Source organism: Siphateles boraxobius, unplaced genomic scaffold, assembly GCF_051911475.1.
Source record: "Siphateles boraxobius isolate OS27281-9 unplaced genomic scaffold, OSU_SipBor_1 19, whole genome shotgun sequence".
Classification (NCBI taxonomy): Eukaryota; Metazoa; Chordata; class Actinopteri; order Cypriniformes; family Leuciscidae; genus Siphateles; species Siphateles boraxobius.
The window spans coordinates 20588760-20611211 of NW_027508799.1; the positions used below are offsets into that span (position 1 = coordinate 20588760).

General features: G+C 39.9%; 1 protein-coding gene across 15 annotated transcripts in view; it reads right to left on the reverse strand.

Annotated features, from left to right (window-relative positions):
* nav3 (neuron navigator 3) overlaps positions 1-22452 on the reverse strand; it is a 330354-nt gene that overhangs the window by 140564 nt on the left and 167338 nt on the right. For 5 of the 15 annotated variants that reach the window (XM_077234160.1, XM_077234158.1, XM_077234156.1 and 2 more), the window contains exon 1: positions 11307-11809. The exons of 3 other annotated variants lie outside the window; for them this stretch is intronic. In XM_077234160.1, the coding sequence (XP_077090275.1) occupies positions 11307-11582 (276 nt within the window). In that variant the 5' untranslated portion in view covers positions 11583-11809. Of the gene's footprint in view, positions 1-1124; positions 1246-11306; positions 11989-22452 lie in introns of those variants that run through there. 7 more of the 15 variants (XM_077234155.1, XM_077234153.1, XM_077234169.1 and 4 more) reach the window with 5 other exon arrangements.

Consider the following 22452-nt stretch of genomic DNA (forward strand, 5'->3'; position numbering starts at 1 on the left):
AGCACAGCGTTTTCTCAATGTGGTGCTCTTTAGCCTGTAGCGATGTAACATAGCCATCCTTCGCATGACTAATAGCTCCTGTCAACCTGGGAAAATGAATATCAGAGAGTGGAAGGGCTATACGCACCAGCGGAACGGCCCACTTGGAGACTGTGCCAGTTTTATGGGTGTATGTGTGGCATATGTGTGTGTATGTATGAGATCAAAGGACAGAAAGCATGGCACACTCCTATCATGTACAATGTGCTTCTAATCTAATGCTGCCCCTTAAATCTCTGTAGCTTAATTAAACCGGATTTACTCGAGATTATTGCAATATTGGCTTACTTAGACTACACAGAAAGAGTGGCTGTGATCCATGAAAGCTAACTACTCATCCCTTTTCCTCTACTCCCTTACCCAGCACCTCCATCCTCTCCCTTCCTCTCTCAGTTGTTCCTTTATTAAGTCACAATAAAGCATGAGCAAGAGGAAGAGGAATTAGGCAGATGTGGACTTATTAAAGCTCTAAAAATCTGCAGTAGGTGCTTCCATCTGCCTCCAATGAAGTAAGTCTTCTTCATACACATCTTCTTTCAAGGTGAGCGGGGGTGTAAGCCAAACACGCATGACCAGTTCAGTGTGCAACAAAGTGCGCAATTCAACTGAACTAACCCTTCTGAAAAGACCATTATAGTGTGTTGTGTTTTAGATGTTGGTGTACTAAAATGACTAAAACTGAAATACAAATAAATGAAAGCTAAATAGAAATAAAAAAATAAACAAAAGCACACGATAAAATCACTAAAACTGAAATGAAAATAGAAAATATGAAAATGTTCATTTAAAACATTATTGAATTAAATAAACACCAATAAATAAACTGAATGCTGCTCATTTTTCCAAACCAAACATGAATGATTGCTTTCTTCAGGTTGACATGAGAAAAATATGTCAGGTGACCTAGGCCTGAGGTCAAAGACATAGGTAGGTACCCATATTGTACAAATGTACAGATTTACACATGCCTGCACATACAAAGTTGTTTTTCCCCAGCCTTTTAAATGAATAGAATAACTGAAAAACTTCTCCAGAACACACCACAATGGTCTAAGAACTTAAGATATAAACATAAACCAACCTACCTCTCAGACAGCTTCAAGTGGAAGTGTGTGATGAGGTACACAAACTAATCGATACAGAAATGACAGCAGTGGAGAGAAAGAGATAACGAGCTTGCGACTGACAGGAGTCACCATCTGTAATGGTGAGTGTGTTATCACACGACCTCAGTGAGATACAACGGACCCCTGTACCACTGCCACAACCGCAGTAATGGACCGTTCACTGAAGGATAACCACTGCGTTAATGGCTGACCTAAAGCATGCATGAACCAATTGGAGGAGAACAGTTTGTTCTCTCTCTCTCTCTCTCTCTCTCTCTCTCTCTCTCTCTCTCTCTCTCTCTCTCTCTCTCTCTCTCTCTCTCTCTCTCTCTCTCTCTATATATATATATATATATATATAGTCAATATATAGACTCAGTAATGTTTAGGAGTATTATGCTATTAAGGAGATTACACCATAATTATGACATTAGGAGGCTCTGCTATTCGTCAAGGAGGCACAGAGAGGAGTTTGTGTGGTGTGTGTGTGTGTGTGTGTGTGTGTGAGAGAGAGAGAGAGAGAGAGAGAGAGAGAGAGAGAGAGAGAGAGAGAGAGAGAGAGAGAGCACAAAAACCTAAAATTCTCGGGACAGCAGCATTTGTCCAAATTTTAATCTTAACCGTTCGATTTCAACAGAAACGATCTTAAAACAGGTCTTTACTTGTAAAACGCCAAACTTACCCTTTAACACCTTCCCAAAATAATATTAACACCCTTTGAATGATGGGAAATCCTTAAACTCTGCTCTGCATGGGCAAGTTGGTGAGGTGGGACACAAGCATAAATATTCAAAAAAATAGGTACATATAAAAAGGTAAATATATAGCTAAGAATAATTTCAGTGCCACTCGCATTACAAAACGGAAATGCAAAAATAAATGTTAATGAAAGAAGTCCCTTATGTTCACAAAAGCTGCATTTACTTGATCAAAAACGGTAAAAACAGTAATATAGTGAAACACTATTACAATTATGAACTGTTTTCTATTTTAATATATTTCAAAATGTAATCAAAATGGAAAAGCTGAATTATTTTGGTCTTCAGTGTCACATGATCCTTCAGATTAGTTGCTTAAGTTTTTTTTTTTTTTTTTTTACTATTATCAATCTTGAAAACGGTTGTGCTGCTTAATATTTATGCTCAAGTTTTTCACTAATATTACAAACAGAAATCATTTCTAACAATGTAAAAGTCTTTATAGGGTCACGTGTGATCAATTTACCGAAAGTTCTTTTTTAAAAAAAAGTTTAAAACTATTATTTAAAAAACAAGTTCTGACCCAAACTTTTGAACGGTAGTGTATTAAAGATTAAGACGGACTGTAAGGGGGTTTCTGGGATCTTGTAATACTTAAAGATGCATGTGGCATCGCCGATAAGAAAAATCGTTAAACAGTAGCCAGCAAAAAAGATTCCTGAGGTGTCCAATAACATCTAAACATTCACTCATGGGACAAACACTACTGAAGGGCTTTGGACTTTTCCCCATGGGGCAGAAAATCCAATGATTCTATAGCGGGTCACGATGTTATCACGCAGTCTGACTCACAGAAGGGCAGACTAACTGAACTCTTTCTGTTCACCTCTCCTCTCCTCTAGTGATGAGTCAGGATGGTCGAATAGTCATCTACTAAATTAATATTCAATTATTAAGGTACATTTTCCCCCTAATCATTGTTAGCTGTTTGAACTTGTTTGAAGAAAATACCCTACACTAGCATTATTAAACAGGGTTTCCTTAGAATTACTAGTCAAGTTGTTCAGACAACCTGACGACTAGTCGATTATGAAAATATGTAGCTTTGCGTATCCCTCCTCTCCTTTCCTGGTGTGTATTAATGGCACGCTGGGATGTCCACTCTGTCCCAGTCCCTGCTGATTGCTAATGAGCCCCATGCTTTGGTTTCACAGATGTTCCTCCTTTGTGTCAAGCCAAGAGAAAGTGTGTGTGTGTGTGTGTGTGTGTGTTTGTGTGTGTGTGTGTGTGTGTGTGTGTGTGTGTGTGTGTGTGTGTGTGTGTGTGTGTGTGTGTGTGTGTGTGTGTGTGTGTGTGTGTGTGTGTGTGTGACCTCTGTGTGCGGCACTGGGCTCGTGGCGTGTAATCGGAGCCAGTTATACAGACAGTGCCAGGTGTGTGCACTGCCTCCATCCCTATATCAGCACAATGTCAGAGAGAGAGAGAGAGAGAGAGAGAGAGAGAGAGAGAGAGAGAGAGAGAGAGAGAGAGAGAGAGAGAGAGAGAGAGAGAGAGAGAGAGAGAGAGAGAGAGAGTGACAGATTGTGAGAATGAGTAAAGGAGAGCAGAGGTCTGGAATGAAGTGAATTCTCCAGGAAAATCAGAGAAAGTAAAATAATAAGTGAGCACATGAAAGAAAGTGAGAGAGGTGGGAAGGCTGTCAAAGTTTATGTAACAAATGACAAATGCGGCTGATTAGAGCAATGAAGGAAAGGGAGTAAAAGAACAGAAATTTAATAAAATAGAAGACTGGAATTGGGACAAGGAAGTGAAAGGTAGTAAACTAATATCAGACATGAACCACTTGAGTGTTCATGGGTTTGCTTAGCCACACATTGTGTGTCCACAGAAGTTAACTAATCTGACAAAACCATGTTTTTAAAGTTAGAAGTATGCTTAAAAAATGTGCATTCATTTGTATTAATTATTATTAGCTTTCAATCAAAACCATAGAAATCTATAGAAGTTACTCTTAACATTTTTGACACTAAGGCTACCCATTGTCCACAACAATATTTGAAGGCCCCGTGACTTTTTCAGTTGTTTGTTATTTACATTATAAGGAGGAAAACTCGACGAAGTGCTATTAGAAGACATCTTGTCATAGCTTTTAGGTACCGTAGATGCAACACGCATTTGAAAAAGCGAGGCGCTGGACAGCACAATTCGTTTGAACTCAAAATACAATTTCACCGCTAGATGGGAGAAATTCATACACAATGTCCCTTTTATGTTGTTGAAGGGGTGAATTATAAGAAATAAGAAATATCTTTTATTTTTGTTGTTTAGCTTATTTTAATGCTTGTTTCGTCTTATTTCAAATAATGTGAGTGGACCCCGGCCCCCTGGTTGAGAATCACTAATCTACAGAAGGCTTAGTTGTTAGATAACTGGTTAAATGTGTGTAAATTTGCCTGCTCTAGTTGCTCCATTCTTTTTTTTCTTTTATGGCAATAAACAACACAGTAGGTGGCAGTGTACAGTTTGTTTCCCTCTCTCTGACCATTTATTGGTCATACCTTTGAACTAGCACAATGCCTGGAGGTACTGTGTTTGTGGATATGGCCTGATGTGTGTGAGTAGTAGTATGAAAGCATCTGGGTAACTTCCGTCCATGGGCTGTACTGTGCAAAGTGGTAAGAAACTTTCCTGTAGCTCTGCATCAATAAATACCATTCAAGAGATTCAGATGTGGCAGAAGTGCTCCACCACTTAATGATACTGGTGAACAGAGGGAAACAAAATGACACATGCCAGATCGTTAAATGTTATTAGATGTAATTTTTTCTTTCGAATAGAGCTGCGTGCACAGAGTGTTCTTGGTCTCTGGACGGCTCACCCCTGTAAAAAACAAAAACACCAAAAAAAAAACAAAAAAACAGGATGCCTGGCAAGATCTGTCCTTTAGGTTGTGCGCTGTTTTTCTCACCAGTTTTTCTTCCTGTTTTAATTAAAGGCTGATTTGGCTTCCAGAGACGTTAAATATAAACTTGCATTGTTGTTTTGAAAACAAACTCCATAATGCAGTTTACAAAAAAAAAATTAATTCTTTCATCACTTACTCACCCTTATGCTGTTTCTTTCTTCAGTAGAACACAGAAGGAGAAATGTATAGTAATGAGCTAGTTGTTATTTTCCATGGAATTACAGTGGATGGGAGTAAAGCTTTCATACCACAAAGAAGTAAATAAATAAATAAATAACACAAAAGTGATGCACAATAACATAATATTTTTGTTCAGTCTTCAATCAGTCTTTCGATCAGCTTCAGAAGACTTACAAATAGACCACCTTCATGATACTTTTATGGTGCACTTGTATCTGTTTTGAAGTTTTAAGGATTCATCTTAATTGCATATAATTGCAGAATTTTAAAAAAGTAAAAAAAAAGTCAAGTCAGTGTTTGAAAACAACATGGGGCATGTAAACGACGACATAATTGTTCATTTTTGGGTAGATGTTGTATTGGTTGTGCAAGTCAATAAAGTCAATTAACACTTCTGTGCATGTCAGTTACTCATGCAGCGCACTCTCTTTTACATGCGCACTTGTATAATAAACAGAACATAACAGTAAACGAGTCCTTGTTCTTGGGAGTCAGAATCAGATTTTTGTTATTAACAAAAGAAACGAGTTGTGGCAGACAGTAAAGGCCTAAAGAAATAAACTGAACAGTGTGTCATCTGAATAAACTTAATTATCACTCAACCCTTGAGTAGGCACACAGGGGGAAAAAAATAGTGAATTATATTGACTCTTCAGAGAGCTTTTGTATAGCACGTTTCCATTCGAGTTGAGCTGTATAATGGCTCTGAGTCCCCATCTCTGCTTGTCTAAGGGGGAGCATCATCATTTGTCTTCAGTGTCCTGCACTCTTCCAGATAAGGAGTGCAGCACGCCAGACCACCCATGGCTATGACATGCACAGACAGTAGAAACACCCCACCCGCCGACCTCAAGCCTCAGTGTTTCACCACCGCCAGCACCTCTGCTGCTGGGAAGCGCTGGCACTGTCCCCTTGCACTCTCAACATTCCCCTCCCTTTCCCATCTAACACACTGTGAGCCACCAGTGGCCTGTTTACATTCCCTGACTTCTTAATCTCACACATACAAATCTTAAATGGGACAAGTACAGAGCTCTGGGGAACCTCGCTATGGGACCACACTGCAAAACTCAGTAAGAATGAAGAGGATTATACATGCGTGTGTGTCTGTGCCTATATGTAACGGAATGCCCTGAGATGACAAGAACCTCAAGACAGCTAATGATAACGTAAATATATAATCCACATTTCACATCGCTGTGAAAAATAGTGAAATTAAAGAGTTTGTTCATCTATATACAGTTGTTTTGGACTCTTGTGTTTTTTTTTGTAAGGACAAAAACAGGTGGAATATTCTTCAAAAATTTGTGTTCCAATGAAGACAGAAAGCATAGGAGCCGATTTATGTTCCTACCGTTGGGTGCGAATCATTTAAATTAATTTACGGTATTAAAAAACAATATTTCTAACATTGAGTCCTAAGTACACATGATACGACGCTCGATAAATGGTATCTTTTCCATGTTAATCAGAGTTTTTGTCCTAACCAGTCGCGACGATTCTATTTTAAAAGCGGTTTATTTTTTTCTGCGACGTCGCGGCTGTAAAAACAAACACAAAGTGTGGCAATGATAATCTCAGGTACTGTTTATGTGCTGTATTTCAGTAAAGTCAAGTCACCTTCATTTATATAGCGCTTTTAACAATACAGATTGTTTCAAAGCAGCTTTACAGTGATACTAGGAAATTAAAGTAACAGAGATTGTTTTGGCTTTACAGCAGCTCTAGAATAAAGTTATTGACCAGCTAAAATTAGTTTTGATTGATTCACTTCCGTCGCAACGATCATTAGTTATTAACTTAGGGGCCGCTAACACATTCTAACATAAAACCCTTAATGCGCTCCGGGTCGCTCATTTGCACAAAACAGTGCCTGGTGGCTCGAGAACGGAAACCATGAAATAGGTTCCAAGGTACAAGCCTTGAAAAATGAATAATACAGAATTTTTGTATCGCTTCCGTGTAGCCACGTGAACCAGAATTATCCTGACAACGTTTTGTCTGTACAGAGGTAAAGGGAAGGAGGCATTTACAGTGGAGAGACTAGTTGACACTTCAGGACTGCTTTGTCGTCGTGTCTAGGCGCAGGTGCTTCATCAGATCCGGATACGGCCTGGATCTGGCGAACTGAGGTAAACTTCGGGATAAACAGAGAGACTAAAATTAGCGTAGACGCCATCCTTCTTATGATGTAACAAGTACATCAGGATTTATGGGAAGTGTTCCCGGTTCCAGCTGACCTAATCTATGCAGCCTAACATTGAATTATAGAAGTCTATAATGTGTTATATGTATGCTAGGTCAAAGAGATGTGTTTTTAGTCTAGATTTGAACTGACAGAGTGTGTCTGATTCCCGGACAATGTTAGAAAGACTGTTCCAATGTTTTGGTGCTAAATAGGAAAAGGATCTACCACCAGCATTTCATGTTAAAAGCATGCAATGTGACTTTGAATATCATTTGATTATTTGATTATGATAATTATAATTGATAATTAATTTGATTATGTAGCCTACTTATCCATTTTCTTGCGAGTGCCGTCAAGATTACTCTTTGGTGCTGTACACTTGCCGCGAGACTCCGCCCACACGCTGTTCTGATTGGCTGTGGGTTTTGATTGATTTTGATGCATCCCGCAGTCACGTCACATCTAGTGTGGACAGACAAATTATTTGTCGCTGGAATCTTATCGCATCGCGTCTGGTTCGGACACGGTGTAACAGAACAATGATGTAACCTGTACATGTAGCCTGACTACAAGGTGAATTAAGTTGTATGCACATACTTTGAAAATCAAAATGACCACTTTGACATTTGCAGTAGGCTTATATATGTAGCTCGCTCACACTTAATAATCAGGGAATTTTCATGACTTTAAATGAATAACCATTTACATGATTAGGATGTTTGCATGTTTTTATTGGTTCAGATATAAAAACACTGATTCATTAAGTAACGTTTGCACATTGAAATCAGCAAAATTAAATGGCACAATGGCTTCACTTGTTATGACGTCAAGCCCTTAAGCACCCACAGGATCGGTGCCAATGACAGATATTCATATAGTTTTTCAACTATTTTTTAATTCTATGTTATAATCTACTAAAAAGTTATACAGCAACGGAGAGGTCAAAGTTTAACGGAGGCTGCTTTTTCATTGGACAAAAAATGAATAAAAAATAGCACCTGCATTACATCCTGTTGTTGACAATCCAGTTTTGACAGTAAGGAGCATTTGGGGGATTTCACATAACTTTAATATAAAAGACTCATAGAGCACAAGAAAAGACATTAAATAAATATGTAAGATGGCAAAGCAAATGGAAGATTTGCTCAGGGCGGAAAACATGTGTCCTTCTGAGAATGGGGTTTTGCTGTCATAATTCTACACTTGATGCTAGAACAACATATCAGACAAACCTCACGCAGTATGGAAGACTATCTCCCACAGTCCATCTGCATTCAAAGCCAAGCACTCAAAGGAGGATTTACAAAAAGCTGTTTGGGACAATAAATAATGCAATAAATATGAGTAATAAATTATAACAGATGGATTCATTTCAACAAAACATTTTTGGATCATTATTTTGGATTTACAACAAAAACTGTTTTATCTGATGATCTAAACACAATAAAAAATATGTTTACTCTGAACAAGAAGATAATTCATACTTTAAGTCTTTATGTCCCAATTTCAGTCTTGTACAACAGTGAACAACACCCTGTGGAGTCATTCCATTTTCAAGTCAGTTAAGTCAAGTGCTCTTAAACACAGAACGAATGAAGCTGAATTAGAAAACTGTTCTGATTTCTCATCTACAAGTTGTGAAAGAGTTCATAAAATTATGTCTAAATGAATAAACATTTGCATATTCTTCACAGACACAGATTTTATTCAAATAACCTGTTGTTTCCTTATTTTTGTTCATATTTTCTCACATATTATCTCTCTCATCAAGCCTGCCACAGACACACATTCTCAAAAGCCTGCCACAGACACACATTCTCAAACATACCTCCTCACTTATTCTCAGGTGTATAAAGTGTACAGCGTAAGCTATAATCAGTTCACCAACCAGACCAACCACATATTTCCTCCATTTACCATGGGAAACTGCACTGAGAACTCTGTGGAGAAAGTGGCTGGAATGATACTTGCACAACCGTCATGTTTTACAGTCCCTAACACTGTCATGAGATGAGGCCGTTGCATACTGTAAACTACGCAGGCTCCCTTGGAATACTTCTCTTAAGGTTTCCAAAAGAGTTTCTACAGCACGCTCACCATCTATTCTCACATTAACTGTTAAGTTGTTCCATAGGTTTACTTTAAATCTTGATTTGTGGAGCTCCTGTTTGTTTGGAAACTTGATAAATAGCACAAGCAGATCACAACACCGCCAGCTGCGCGGTAGACTGATGTCCTCAAATGCAAAGTTTGACATGAGTTTGCGGTCCCCAAACACAATTCAAATCAAACTGCAGCCGCATAGAGACTGTTTCAACACCAAACAAGATGAATGTGCTGCCCTCTGTGGGAACGACTACAAACATGTTCAAACAGGCATGTGGGTATAAACAAATCCACCTGTACTGAATGCACTGACATGCCACTACATTATGATCTTAGACAACTTCACTAGACCCACCAAAACTAGACTGTCAGGAGAAAATAAGTACTGCCTCAGGCTCTTCAGCCCTTTCATAGAGAGCTGCAAGACGTTAGTGGACAAGCCCACATTAGTACTAATTGTTCCCTTGTGACCAGTCAGGAAGGGACAGGTGGGACATTTCTTTAGTTGAGAAGATAGGAAGGTATTAAAAAGTCAGGCACATTACATAACATGACATTTCTTATTAATATTTTAAAATAGTGCTTGCTCAGTTGAGTTTTATGATTAGTCTTAACATTCCTGCTGCATTTTTAACATCAAACTAAAGTGAAGAGACAAGGCTGGTGATTTTTTTCTGCACTAAAGGGCATGACACTTGAGTGTGCCATTGAGCACAGAGTTAATAATAAAACACACTTCCCCTCTTTCTTGGCCCCACTGCCCTCCAGCAACCCCGAACATGCTCATGACCGCTGCACCAGAAACCCTGAGCAGTCAACCACGACCCAGCTTTGAAGTTAGCACGCACTTCCTCCAAGTTACAAGAAAACGCAGCCTTTTAGGCTCTGAATAGGGAGGAGGTAAATCTAAGGATGTCACAATTGAGACAATGGTGAAGATGAGCTTACTAAACAGGAAAGTTTCTTTTACCTACAGTTTATGTTTTTCAATTGTGACAGGCGGGACTAGCAAAACCTAAAATGAATCTGCTTGGCGGGGATTTTGAAAGACTCTCACATCCTTCAAAGTGCCCCGCCTTCCTTCTGTCTCTGCTACGGTTTCCAGCCAAATGTCTGAAAATTGCTTTTAGAAATATTTGCATGCTTTTCTTTTGAATGGGTAAGAGTTCATGGTAATCCATACATGTCTATAATTCGCTAGCAATTTGATCTGTGCCTTTTTAATATCGTAAAGCCCGAGAAAGGAGCAGTAGAGCAAGGGGAAAACACCAGCCATATATCTGTAAGGAGCACCACACGTGGGGGATAAGGAGTTAGTGTGCTGCCCCGCTCTGTTTCACACAAGAGTTTCTCAGGTGGCCGAGTCTCCTCCGCAAAACACCCCCTAAAACTGCCCCCATGCTTCATTTCACAGATAGAGATCTTAATAGCCTCAGCAAAACTACAACAGCTCGTTCGTAAACTGGAAGTATCAGCCACATGAGAGACATGGTTTGTAATGATAAACCAGCCATGCTCAAACAGTGCGCATGATTCAGCAAAGTGTGAGTATTCCTTCAGATATTAAAGGAATGGTTCAGCCAAAATGAAAATGTTGTCATCATTTCTTTACCCTCATGTCATTCAAAAGTTGTCTGACTTTTTCATTTCTGGGTGAACTATTTATTTTAATATATATAATACACAAACCATATAATTAATTCAATATCTTTATGTAAAGCATCCAAATTCATACATATGCACAACTGCATAATTGCCAGCATGTAGAATAAAAATGTCCAAACAAGACAGATCTATGGCACCTGCAAAAAATTATGCAATAGTCTGCCAGGCATCTGGCTGATCTATTCTCAAACACACATTGAATTATAATTCCAAATCAATCAAACAAGAACTGTAACCAGCTTTCTCCTAGAGCAACATGAGAGCCACTAGAGTGAACCAGGACCTGGTCTAAAGAGCAACCCAAACATGGTACACCCGGATGAATGCCGGGATTACATGTCATCATCTGTCTCACTGACCTTGCATATCTTGCTCTCTTCTGCCTGTCTGCTGCTACGTGCCAAAGTTGAGGCTGGAGCTGGAACCAAGGTTGACCTCCTATCATGGATCTCCGTCTTGAATGACAGCTGACAGGAGAGCATAGAAGATTCTGTGACCCTGAGCTCCGAGCTCCTGGGTGCCAGTCCATGTGCCATGCTGCTTCTCCCTGGGTTCAGGATGGGCAGTGCAGTGTGGATGGGTTTGGACCCCACAGCCGGCTGCCGGAGTTTCGATGCAACGCCAACTACTGGCATAATCCCTCAGAGTGCAAGTCGAACAGAGAAATAAGGAGGGGAAAAAAGTGGAGGAGTTGTCTCTCGTGGTTTTCTCACACAAGGGAGGGAGAGAGAGAGAGACAAGAGCCCTGTGTCTGCTCTTGATGTCTGGCAGGGGCTATAAGAGGTGGGAGGGGGGGTATGGTCTCTTAAAGAGTGCTGCTAGCGGGCGAGAGCGTGGATACGCTCATTCTGTTGCAGACAGCGTGTGCATGCTCTTAGTAACTGAGAAGGCTCCTCCACTACACATTCTCCCCTCCTCCTCTCTCTCTTCCACTCCTCCTCTTCCCTTACTGACAAAGCGCCACTACAAAACCAAACAGCTCTCGGGGGCGTGAACTTCCCGGGAAGGTAACCACCACTCTGCTCTTCTCACTGCCTGATTACCCAGATCTGACTGTGTATCTCTCTTACATACACACATGCACACACCGACTGATCTAACTCTCTGGTTCCTCCTCTGTCATTTGAAGAACATTCCACAGCAGCGCGTCACACTCTGACTGCAACTGTCAAAACAGTCTCTCCGTAACCCAGCTCAGATCGGTGGTCATAGACACCTCACACTGGCTGCAGCTGGAACAACTGAATGCTGTGATGAAAGAATGAGTGCAAAAAGAATACTTGAAAGACAGAGGGAACATTTGGGGTTGTTTGGAGTAAAAGTGAGTCTGTATATATGTGACAGCCAACACAAACAGATGTTAGAAATGGTCTACTCTCTTTTATCCCGGAAACAATCCACACTTAAGTTGTATGTCTAGTTCCCTGGATTTAGCTGTCAAACTCCAATTCACTGTCTATCTCTTCTTTTCTTTGTGCTGTCAACTGTACTTTCACTCTCATCTCATCTATTATCCCCACCCAATTTATAGAAATAGTTGGTAAAGGGTCAGAAAGACAGGAAGGCTTGGAGACAGTGGACTGTGTTTTAGACTTTTTACATAGTATTTAGTAACGGGTGGAGAGAAGAAGATGACAGCAATGCTGACACCACTGACTTACCTCCCTGCTAATTCATTTCAAACAAATAATCAGGGAATTTTCTTGTGTTTAGCCCAGGAGATATGATTCATTTCCAACTAACGGAGGACAACGAATCATTGCCCATGATCACTAAACAGTCTGTCGTTTTGTACCTGGCAAAGTGCCTGTATACATGAATGTTCAACTGTGGTGTGAAACTGAGCAGCCCTTGATGTATTAAAGACTTTATTAAGTGGGCAAAATATGACATGTACCATGGTTTTTAACAGCCGTTAGCCTGGTGTGAGACTTAAAAGAGAGTGAAAGTTTTATATGGAAAGAGCCCATCTGGTTCAGTTTAAAAGCAGGGATGTGTGGAGGAACAGCAAGGATTTCCACCACATCGGAACACTTTAACACAGCAACGTCCAGTTCCTAAGCCTATCCTGAGCACCTACAGTTTATTTAATACCTCATGGGATTGACTCAATGCTCACACATCTAAGCCTATATTCTTGTCTGTTTGGTATATTTAGAATCAAGTGCGTTTAATGAGATGCTGAACACCTTTTTTTCCATGTTCCTCCTTCATTAACAACATAGTTTACTATGCAATCCACCAATACTGCGAAGCAATGAATGATAACTATACATTCAATGTGAGAAAATTATATACAATTATATATTGAAAGAAACTGCTTTGATTTCCTTTCCAGGATTCCAGGTGCTCAGTGGATCACATGTAACTGAACGCTCCAGGCAGAAGGTCAGATTCAAAAATAACATTTCCGCGTGTGTTCCTACTTGAGCAGTGAAGCCCGAATTTACTTTTCATGTCAACCTCGCAGAGTTCATCAAGCTGCTCTGGTGAAGCACTCCTGAACGATGGGCTTCCAGTTACCTGTTTTCCGAATGCACTGTGGTAAATTGGAGCTGAAAGTTTGCCGCTAACTGCCTTAGAAAAGCCAAAGTCAACAGGAGCAGAGCAACCTCCAGGTTCAGTTCCATCGGAGCTTGGTGGGTCATGGCTAGTGTGCTGTTTAGCCATCTGACCGCTTTTCTCCACATGAGGGCCCATACTCTTAGTGGGCTGGTTAAGCGGGGACAAAGATCATAAAACATTATGAGGATGTTGATGGGAATGACAGCAATATTGTTGTTGATGCCGCAGGGTGATGATGGTAATGATAGAGTTCACTTCCTCAGGCTTGTCTAGTGAGGCACAGTTGACAACTGTGGCCTATACCTCAGAAGTGTCATAATTCCAACAACATACAATGTGTCTTTTAAGATCGGACAATACTCATTGATAGAGGCCAAGAGCCTGATAAGAGCTAAATTTACAGCCTCAATCTTTATTTCTGAATGTGGGCTCAGCAGAGTTGCTCCATTCTAGGTGGCCTCCAAAGCCACAATGGAGTATCTTGTGGCAGGGAAAAAGGGCATTCCAACAGAACTGGGGAAAAGAGTGGGCTGAGGGAGAAACCTCAAGAAATTTGGGTTGGGGGAGAATTATGGAAGACCCAAAAGCCACAGCCCAAGAGAGGAAATAGGAACTCTGCATCTAAAGACTCAATCCTCTTGGCCAAACATCATAACATGTGATTAAGTCAACTTGCTGCTTTCCACGAAAGAGCCTGGAAGGAAATCTGCTGCTATGTTTGCTGAGATACTCTTTTTTCTCTCTGACTGATAAAAGCAAGGGTTCAGCATTAATGAATCAAAGCATGCATTGGGAAATTTGATGAGCTCCTGGTCACCACGTTCATCCATGAATCTAAATTTTGTGTTTCTCCAAAAACAAATCCCATCGGTTACAGAAAAAGGAATACCAGGCAGAACCAAAGCAGTGGTTCCTGATTATATGGAACATCCATGCATGGAACCTGACGTCAGAAAGTGGCCTGCACTCCCTATGAAAACAAGCAGGGGGTAGAGATGGGCAGAATGAAAGACTGAAAAAGAGAATGAGAGATGGGTTGACCCTCTTACATCCCCTCTGGACCCTCCCCTGTCAATACAAATCCCTTGAGAGACAGATAGTCACGCACCTGGTCCCCACCACAAGCACATGCTTATCTCAGCTCTGCAAATAGGATGGCATGGAAAAGAAAACACACACACACAGGGTGCTGGAGTCATGGATTCCTACTCCCCAGTCAACCTTTGACGCCCTCCATGGGCTCTCTCTCTCTGCCTGATGGGCTACAGGCTTGAGAGATAAGCTTTATGTGGCACTATGATGGTATTCATTTTTCATCATTAGCATCAGAAGAGTTCTTTTCAAGGTTCTCCTACCATGCTAATCCTTGCAAAGACTTCTAGTCTGGAGTGAATCAAAGATTATCAGGACATGGCAGGGTTGGAGGTGATGGAAGAACTTCCATTCAATTCATTAGTCACCGTTTCTTTTTCATATTGAAGTCTTAAGCCCTTGAGGCCACCGTGATGGAGACGAGTAGTGAAACAGATTGAAACAATTCATTTTAGTGGGAGCAATTGTGCTCCATTTCGGATTCAAAGGGGTCGGAACAAATGGAATGTGAACTATCCTTTTTCAAACAGCTAAAGTTATAAACACACATTTAGCAAAAACGTCAAAGAAATTCCAGCTGCCCGAAGAACATGTTTGGAGCGGGTGGCTTGGCCACATCCCAAAAAAAGAGTGGGTGGAAACAACACTACATTGAATTAAAGCCGCATCCTAATCCCAGCAGGAAATCTACTTTCCCCCAAAAACAGTCCTGCCACTTTCCTACTTAGTGGTCAACTTCAATAACAATTAAACCTCATAACCTACTAAATAATCAGGCACAAGTGTCAATGACATCTAAAAGTGTATATTATGAAAAAAATAATAATAATAAAGTAAAACACGTGTCAAGTTTATGTTGGTTTCATGCAGTTTTTAAACATTTTTATACTTTCTTCAACAAAATTAAAAATGTAGATTTGTTTTTTTTCTATTTTATTTGTAAATTGTAAAGAGAAAATAAAATCAAGACAAACATTTTACTTGTATGTATGAGTATACGCATCAAATGTCATTCTTTTAAGAAGGCGTTTTACCCCCTTCCTTTCGATTTCAAAAAAGTTGTATCAGCCTGATTTTCGTTTTCATTAAATGGCAAATTAATTTTTGAATCTGAAAACTGGAAACATGATCATCATAGATGAGGTGTTTCAGGTCATTGTAGGTATAAATTGCATTTTAATATTATCTTTATATTTACATTTTTAATGATTGAACATAAGACTATATAAGGTAATATAAGGGGGAAAAAGTCACAAAATTGAGCCACAAATATAAACAGAATCCTATCCTAGGTGCCATATAAAACAGTACTAATCATACAGAGTATACTGCACCTGACACAAAACTGCCATAAAAAAATCTATTTTCTGTACAATATTTTTAGATATTAAATATGGTCTTCCCTCATGTCTTGCTCACGCCATCTCTTTCTTTATTTTTGGTGCAAGATTTGGTCTCTTTTGAAACATTTTGCAGCTGGTTTTGATTGAACTCAAGCAGGGAATCAATGGACACTTACCAACCAGAACAATAAGCAAGAGGCAGGGATGTACAGTAAGTATAACTGTGCCTATTGTGGCCTAAAAATAACATGAAAGGGTGGTCAGCCATCAGTCCGAACCAGAGGAAGAGGCCACCACAACACTGGGCTCAGTCCCAACTAAATATCCCAGCAGAATAATACTAACATGGACAAGTACAATAGTACATCAATGAACACTCAGCTGCCCAGGAGTCAGCAGTTATGTAGCCAAGGTTAGAATAACAAACACAGACAAACTGTTAAGGTCCAGTCCACTGCAAAACTGACTGAGGAATTATTGGGTCCAAAAATGTGCACGCCAGACATTGTGGAATACATTGTGGAAATTAGACAATGTATTCACACACACACACACACACACACACACACACACACACACACACACACACACACACACACACACACACACACACACACACACACACACACACACACACACACACACACACACACACACACACACACACACACACACACACACACACACACACACACACACACACACACACACAAATCACAAGTGCATTATGTTTAAGCTTCATAACCATAACCAATATTCACACAGTAGCTTCAAACTCTTCTTTTTTTATTAGAAATAAACATTACTTACATTAAACTGGGCAGGTCTACTCAAAGCTATATACATAACTGAACTATATAAATACACCGAACATTCAGATAGTCCTGACCAGACCAGGTTCCTGCATGTTTCTTTGAGGCTCAATATCAAACCCTAAAAGATTACATCCACACACACACAGCTGGCTCATCAGCAAGTAGTCTTTTCACATCAACACTAACACACCAGCCTGCATTCCAAGGTGGCTTATCCTGGCACTAGTTGCCTTTAACAAACAGCATAGAGTCACGGCCATCCAATGCCTTACAGGGTAAAAGCATTCACCAAAGCCAAGGATGGGTGGCTGACAAAAAGTTGCTAAACTTAACCTCATATAGTAATAAAAAAGGTGAGATCTTTCAGCACTGAGTCATTAAGTATATTTTATATTTCTTTTTTAAAATGCAACAGCGGATATCACAAAAAAACAAACAAAAAAATAAATAAAAATAAATAACATAAGATATCATTAAATGATAAATTTAAAAAACACAAAAACTTGTAATATTAAAAAGGAAAGAGAATGTGATATACTCTGATCTCAAAGTTCATTTCAAACCATAATGCCAAACTAGAATTCAGAACAAGATGTCATTTACATTTACACATCTTAGTTAAAGTTGCGAAAAATGTTTTAATTTAAAAAAAATCATGTAAAAGTATAGCAACTTCAGACTTTTCGGATGCAAGAAACTTAATAAATGAGTTGTAAGGGGGGAAAGCTACAAAAAACAAATAGCCCCTGATACATTACATCTCTATAAAATGTTGATCCCTCCAAGTTGTGTTTACGGCTATCCCTATGTAAACAGGTCTGTTGCATCTGTTCTTATTTTAAACATTCGTTAGTACTAGAATGGCCCTCCTCTCCCCCAGCTTTATTATAGTGTTTGCTGTGGATATTAGCATGTGCGTCTTGTAAATAGCACTCAGTCCGACAGTTTCTCCATGCGATAAACATACAGTGCAGTCACCTGTGGCTGCATCTCCAGCTCATTACAGATCACTCATAACACTGGAGCAGTGCTTCTAGAGAGAGAGAGAGAGAGAGAGAGAGAGAGAGAGAGAGAGAGAGAGAGAGAGAGAGAGAGAGAGAGAGAGAGAGAGAGAGAGAGAGAGAGAGAGAGAGAGAGAGAGAGAGAGAGAGAGAGAGAGAGAGAGGTGGTACTCCACTATCAGTTCCTTGCGCAGGCCTCAGCTCAGCAGCTCCAGATGTGGAGACACTAGGTCATTACTGGTGGCCTCCCATGTGGTGTGTGCTAACTCTCTTCCAGCTCATTACTCCAAACACTCACTGCTCTACGCTGGGGTGTTCGGCTCGTCTGGAGGCTTCATCTTGATGAGTTTGCGGTTTTGAGCCCAGTCTGCACACACTGACCGCTTCAGGTCTCAGACGGCACACCCACGGACATTTATGAACCGTGTGATGTGCATATGTTTGATGCTGGTGTTTCTGACAGGCAACTTAACTAACTTAACCATCAAGTTTAACCATAATGTACATGCTGGTCGACCATCGGTAGCAGCTAAAATCTTGATGGTGAACAGCATGGCTTAAGGTTTAAGAACTAGACTACTAGCTAACCATCATAAACCATGTGTGGCATCAAATCTTTGAAATATCCAAAGGTTTGTTTGATTTTCTTATCTTGAAATATACTTCATCATACTCGTATACTCTGTTTATATCCAATTTCAGAATACCAGCCCCAGAAAAAGGAATCTGTGGTTACCAATACTGTGCATCCTTAACGTAAAATTAATATAATATTAAATAGCATTAATTTTCATTTAAATAATGAAAATTAACCCCCCTTTTTTTTTTACTTTTTTTTTTTTTTTCTTAAAAAAAAACAAGTATAGATGTACAATAGCGCCAATTTATTGGTTATAATTGTCTACAGCAAAAATAATTATCAGCTTATCAGTATCATAATTTCAGTGCTTGTGCATCCTTAATTAGCATCCCTCCTCAGAGGGAAATGGGAAAAATAGTTTTTCCTATGTGAGAAACATATCACGCAGCTTCCTTGTCGTCTTCAACGAGTTCGGGAATCTGTTTACCTGCAGCGCAACAGGATCATCTTACAATCATCACCCCAAAAGCTGTGATACAAACAGTCTCAGGTTGGCAGCATCAGAAGACAACTCTATATAACATGAGCATGGCTGTGTATAATCCGTGTAAATACCCCTATATGGGATGGAAGCGCTGCCATTTAACTGCAGAGTAAATGATCCCAGTTCACTCTGTACCTAATTAACAGATAGGTGTTGTTAAATGGTGGTTAGAGGTTTTGGAGTCATCGCTTTGGCCTATGTATGTTAGCATGCTAAAAGCTTAATGGGACTTTGCCCACACAACTTGCACAGATCAGAGCCTTGCGTGTGCTTGAGTGAAGAGCACGGCTCTTTCATCTGCAGCAGTGTGTTTATGATGGGCCTCTTCTCTGTGTTATCATCAGCTATGAGAGTCTTAATCCGCGCCTTCCTCTAAAAACTTAAAATTCCCAAGTGGCCGCGATGCAAGAAGAAAGGCCCCTCTAATGGATTCTGACTCATTAGCTACGAAATACTGTATTTACATCAGATGCATTATGCTCTATTACTAATCACCCACGCACACAGTTCACTGCTTTCAAGAAATCTTCTCCACTATAGCTATTCAAACATCAGATTCACAAAGATTAGGGAACTTCTTTGGAAAGACATTTTAGCGTGACTTAGCTTATGCTTGATATTACAAAGAAAGTTAGGCCACAAACACACGCTACATAACATGGTTGGGCAAAATTCTGAATTGAAGAGCTGGCTCTCTTTCAGTTCATGAGTGTGAATCTAAACTGTATTGACCATGCTAAGCAAAGGGTTAAAAGAAAAAGGCGGGTGCACACTGGTGCATTCTGGGAATTCTACCAGTGAGGCAAACTTTTTAAACTTTTTTCAAAACTTTCAAACAAGGCTTTGTGAAGCCAACGTTCAACATCTTTCCTATTCCAGCTAAACATTAGTTACATACATTTTCAATTAATTTTAATTGTACTTTCTTTACATTAAATTTTTAATTGCAATTTTTTAAACCTTTTTGTGACCTTGTCAAACCCAACTGCAAAGCATTGTTATTGTAGTATTATTTCTATATTATTACAGTATTTTTTAGTTTGCTGATAAAATTAGCTTTTATTTTTAGATTTTCAGTTTTAATTTTAAATTAATTTAAGCTTGAGTAATTTTGCCAAGGGCTTTATTTTTTTCCCTATATTTCTATGTTACTTTGTTTTATTTTCAGTTTTATTTTTAGTAACTTTAGCACTTCAACTTAAACATTTCAGTTAGTTGTCAACTAAACATTTCTTATTGTCATTTAAGTTTTTTTTTGTTTTTAAGTTTAAGCTGTTTTAAGTAATTCTGTCATTACAACTCTCAAAAGATTGGTATGGTAATCGAGATTTGCATGGTAATGGATATGGCAATGTTAATGTATTTGATCTATGCTGCTGCTGCTGCAGAGCAAGTACAGATATTTGCTACTGCCAATACAGCTGCTGTGAGCATGTAAGACATGCTATTGCTGCTACACATGTAACGTACATGATTTAACCCCCGTAGCAGATCTATACAGGTGGAGCTGGGGAAGGTGGAGGGTTTTTGAAAGTGTGCTGCATACTGCTACCAGCAACACCCCGGTATTTGTTTGAATGTTGAGCCGCAGTTCATTGGACGCTGATGCAACAGCAACCAATCAGCTGTGCCATGTAGATGATGTGATCGCTACCAAAATAGTCAAAGACTTATCAGCCTTGCCCCATCTAGAGTTTCATTCCAGAATTAGGTAAATATTCATATCCCATTTTATTTCATATTTATTAATATTTATTACGACTGTTGCAAAGCCATTTTCAACTCAGTTCTGAATGACGCACAACCCTGCTATAAAATAGTAAAACTGAATAAAATTACTATTGGGATACAAAGTGGTCCTTTGCTATCACATGAATATGTAAATATAATAATCAACATCCACGTCTACAATCTACTAATCTCTTAGCCAATAACACCTGGCTTCTGCTTGCCAAATGCCATGAATCTAATAGTTTAAGCAGAGAATTTCAGAGCCTGTTTGCTTAACTCTTGGAACCGTGTGGCCTCCAGGAGATGATTACATGAGATGCTGTGTTTTCTAACACTGGATGTATTGTGTTTGGCCAGGAAGCAGGTCCGGCCGCTGGAACGGTGTCCAGCGATGTGTTAGGTTTGGCACGACAATCCCACCTCCGTCAACAAATTCAGATTGTCTTGAGTTCCCACTCCCATTCTCCCCTTACACATGTACTTGTTCACTTGAACAAACACTTTTGCCTGCCACCCCCAAACTCACGGGCAAGATTAACAGGATGTAAACTGTTGTGACAATCTTATCAGACCTTGACTTGCCTCCAAAAGGCAATAACAACACAGTGTTTTGGATTAAGGGGCCAAAGGTAATTAATCTAAATCTGCTTAAACGTGTCAAACAGATAAAGCCACTAGAAGCGATATTTCCGATAGCACCCAGTTTTGAGAACGTTGCCACCATGTTGCTGTTGTTACAGGGGCCCCGTAACAGTTTCTAAGATCGATTCGCATGGCCAAGCTGTGGCCTGAGAGACTCTGAGTTAAAGTTCAGGGACCATGTGGCTAAGTAGTGTGGTGCTGAGAGGTGAAAGCACTCACTTCATTTCTCTTCATTATGGGCTGCTGACGAAAACCAAATGGGAAGCTGGAACCGGCAGGAAGCCAGAGCGCGTGGTGCCCAATTAAGGGCCCTAGCGGGGAACAGGGCATGGCATTGCCAGAGCATAAACAGCAGTGCTAATCTGTGCCATGTCTGCCTTATGAATGACCCAACACTTCATCATTCATGGGTGGGCACTGGCGCGTGGGGAGAAACCTATAAAAGGCCTGAGAGAGGATGAGTGTACGATGAGTGTGCCGTCTAATCCTGAATGTACGTGTGCAGCGCGGCCCCTAGTGAGAAAATGAAGGGGAACCGTAGCCATTTACTCAAACATAAGGGCTGAAAGTGCCAAATTTTAAAAGTAGGATTTAAAGGTAGAAATGTGAAGTTTATTTGAATGGCTTCATTGAAAGCTTCTTTTAATGTAGAGGAACCTAGAGGACAATCACATATCAGTGGACTGTATAATTCCAAAAAATCTCCCTGTTAAAGGAATATTTCAATATTCAAAGAAGCTTTCTAAAGGAGATTAAATCATGCAAATGGTTTGAAATCACATTCGTAAGTCTGTTCAGTTTTACCAGAGCAGAGCTCTCCTGCTGTTTGTTTACATTAATGCGCTACAAAACGCTATGCGAGGTGATTGATACTATAAAAGATTGGCTGGAGGAGAACAATCAGTTTTGTCTGTGTCTTCAAAAGAGCCGATGAATGCATTATCTCAACATCACAGAATATTCGGTCCAGCATGCAATTTGTAAAGTGCTTTCATCCAATGAGGAAAATTAGTCTGTCTGCGGGTCTAGACGCACAGTGATTGATCGAGTCAGATAATTTCGCAAACACGCCACGGCGTTCCCGCAGATTCAGGGTTTTCTCTTCCTGCATCGCCTCATCAACCTCCTGTCGTTTTAAGACAAACCAGAATGTTCCTGGTTTCATTTTCTTGGCCTCAACAAAAGCACGGTA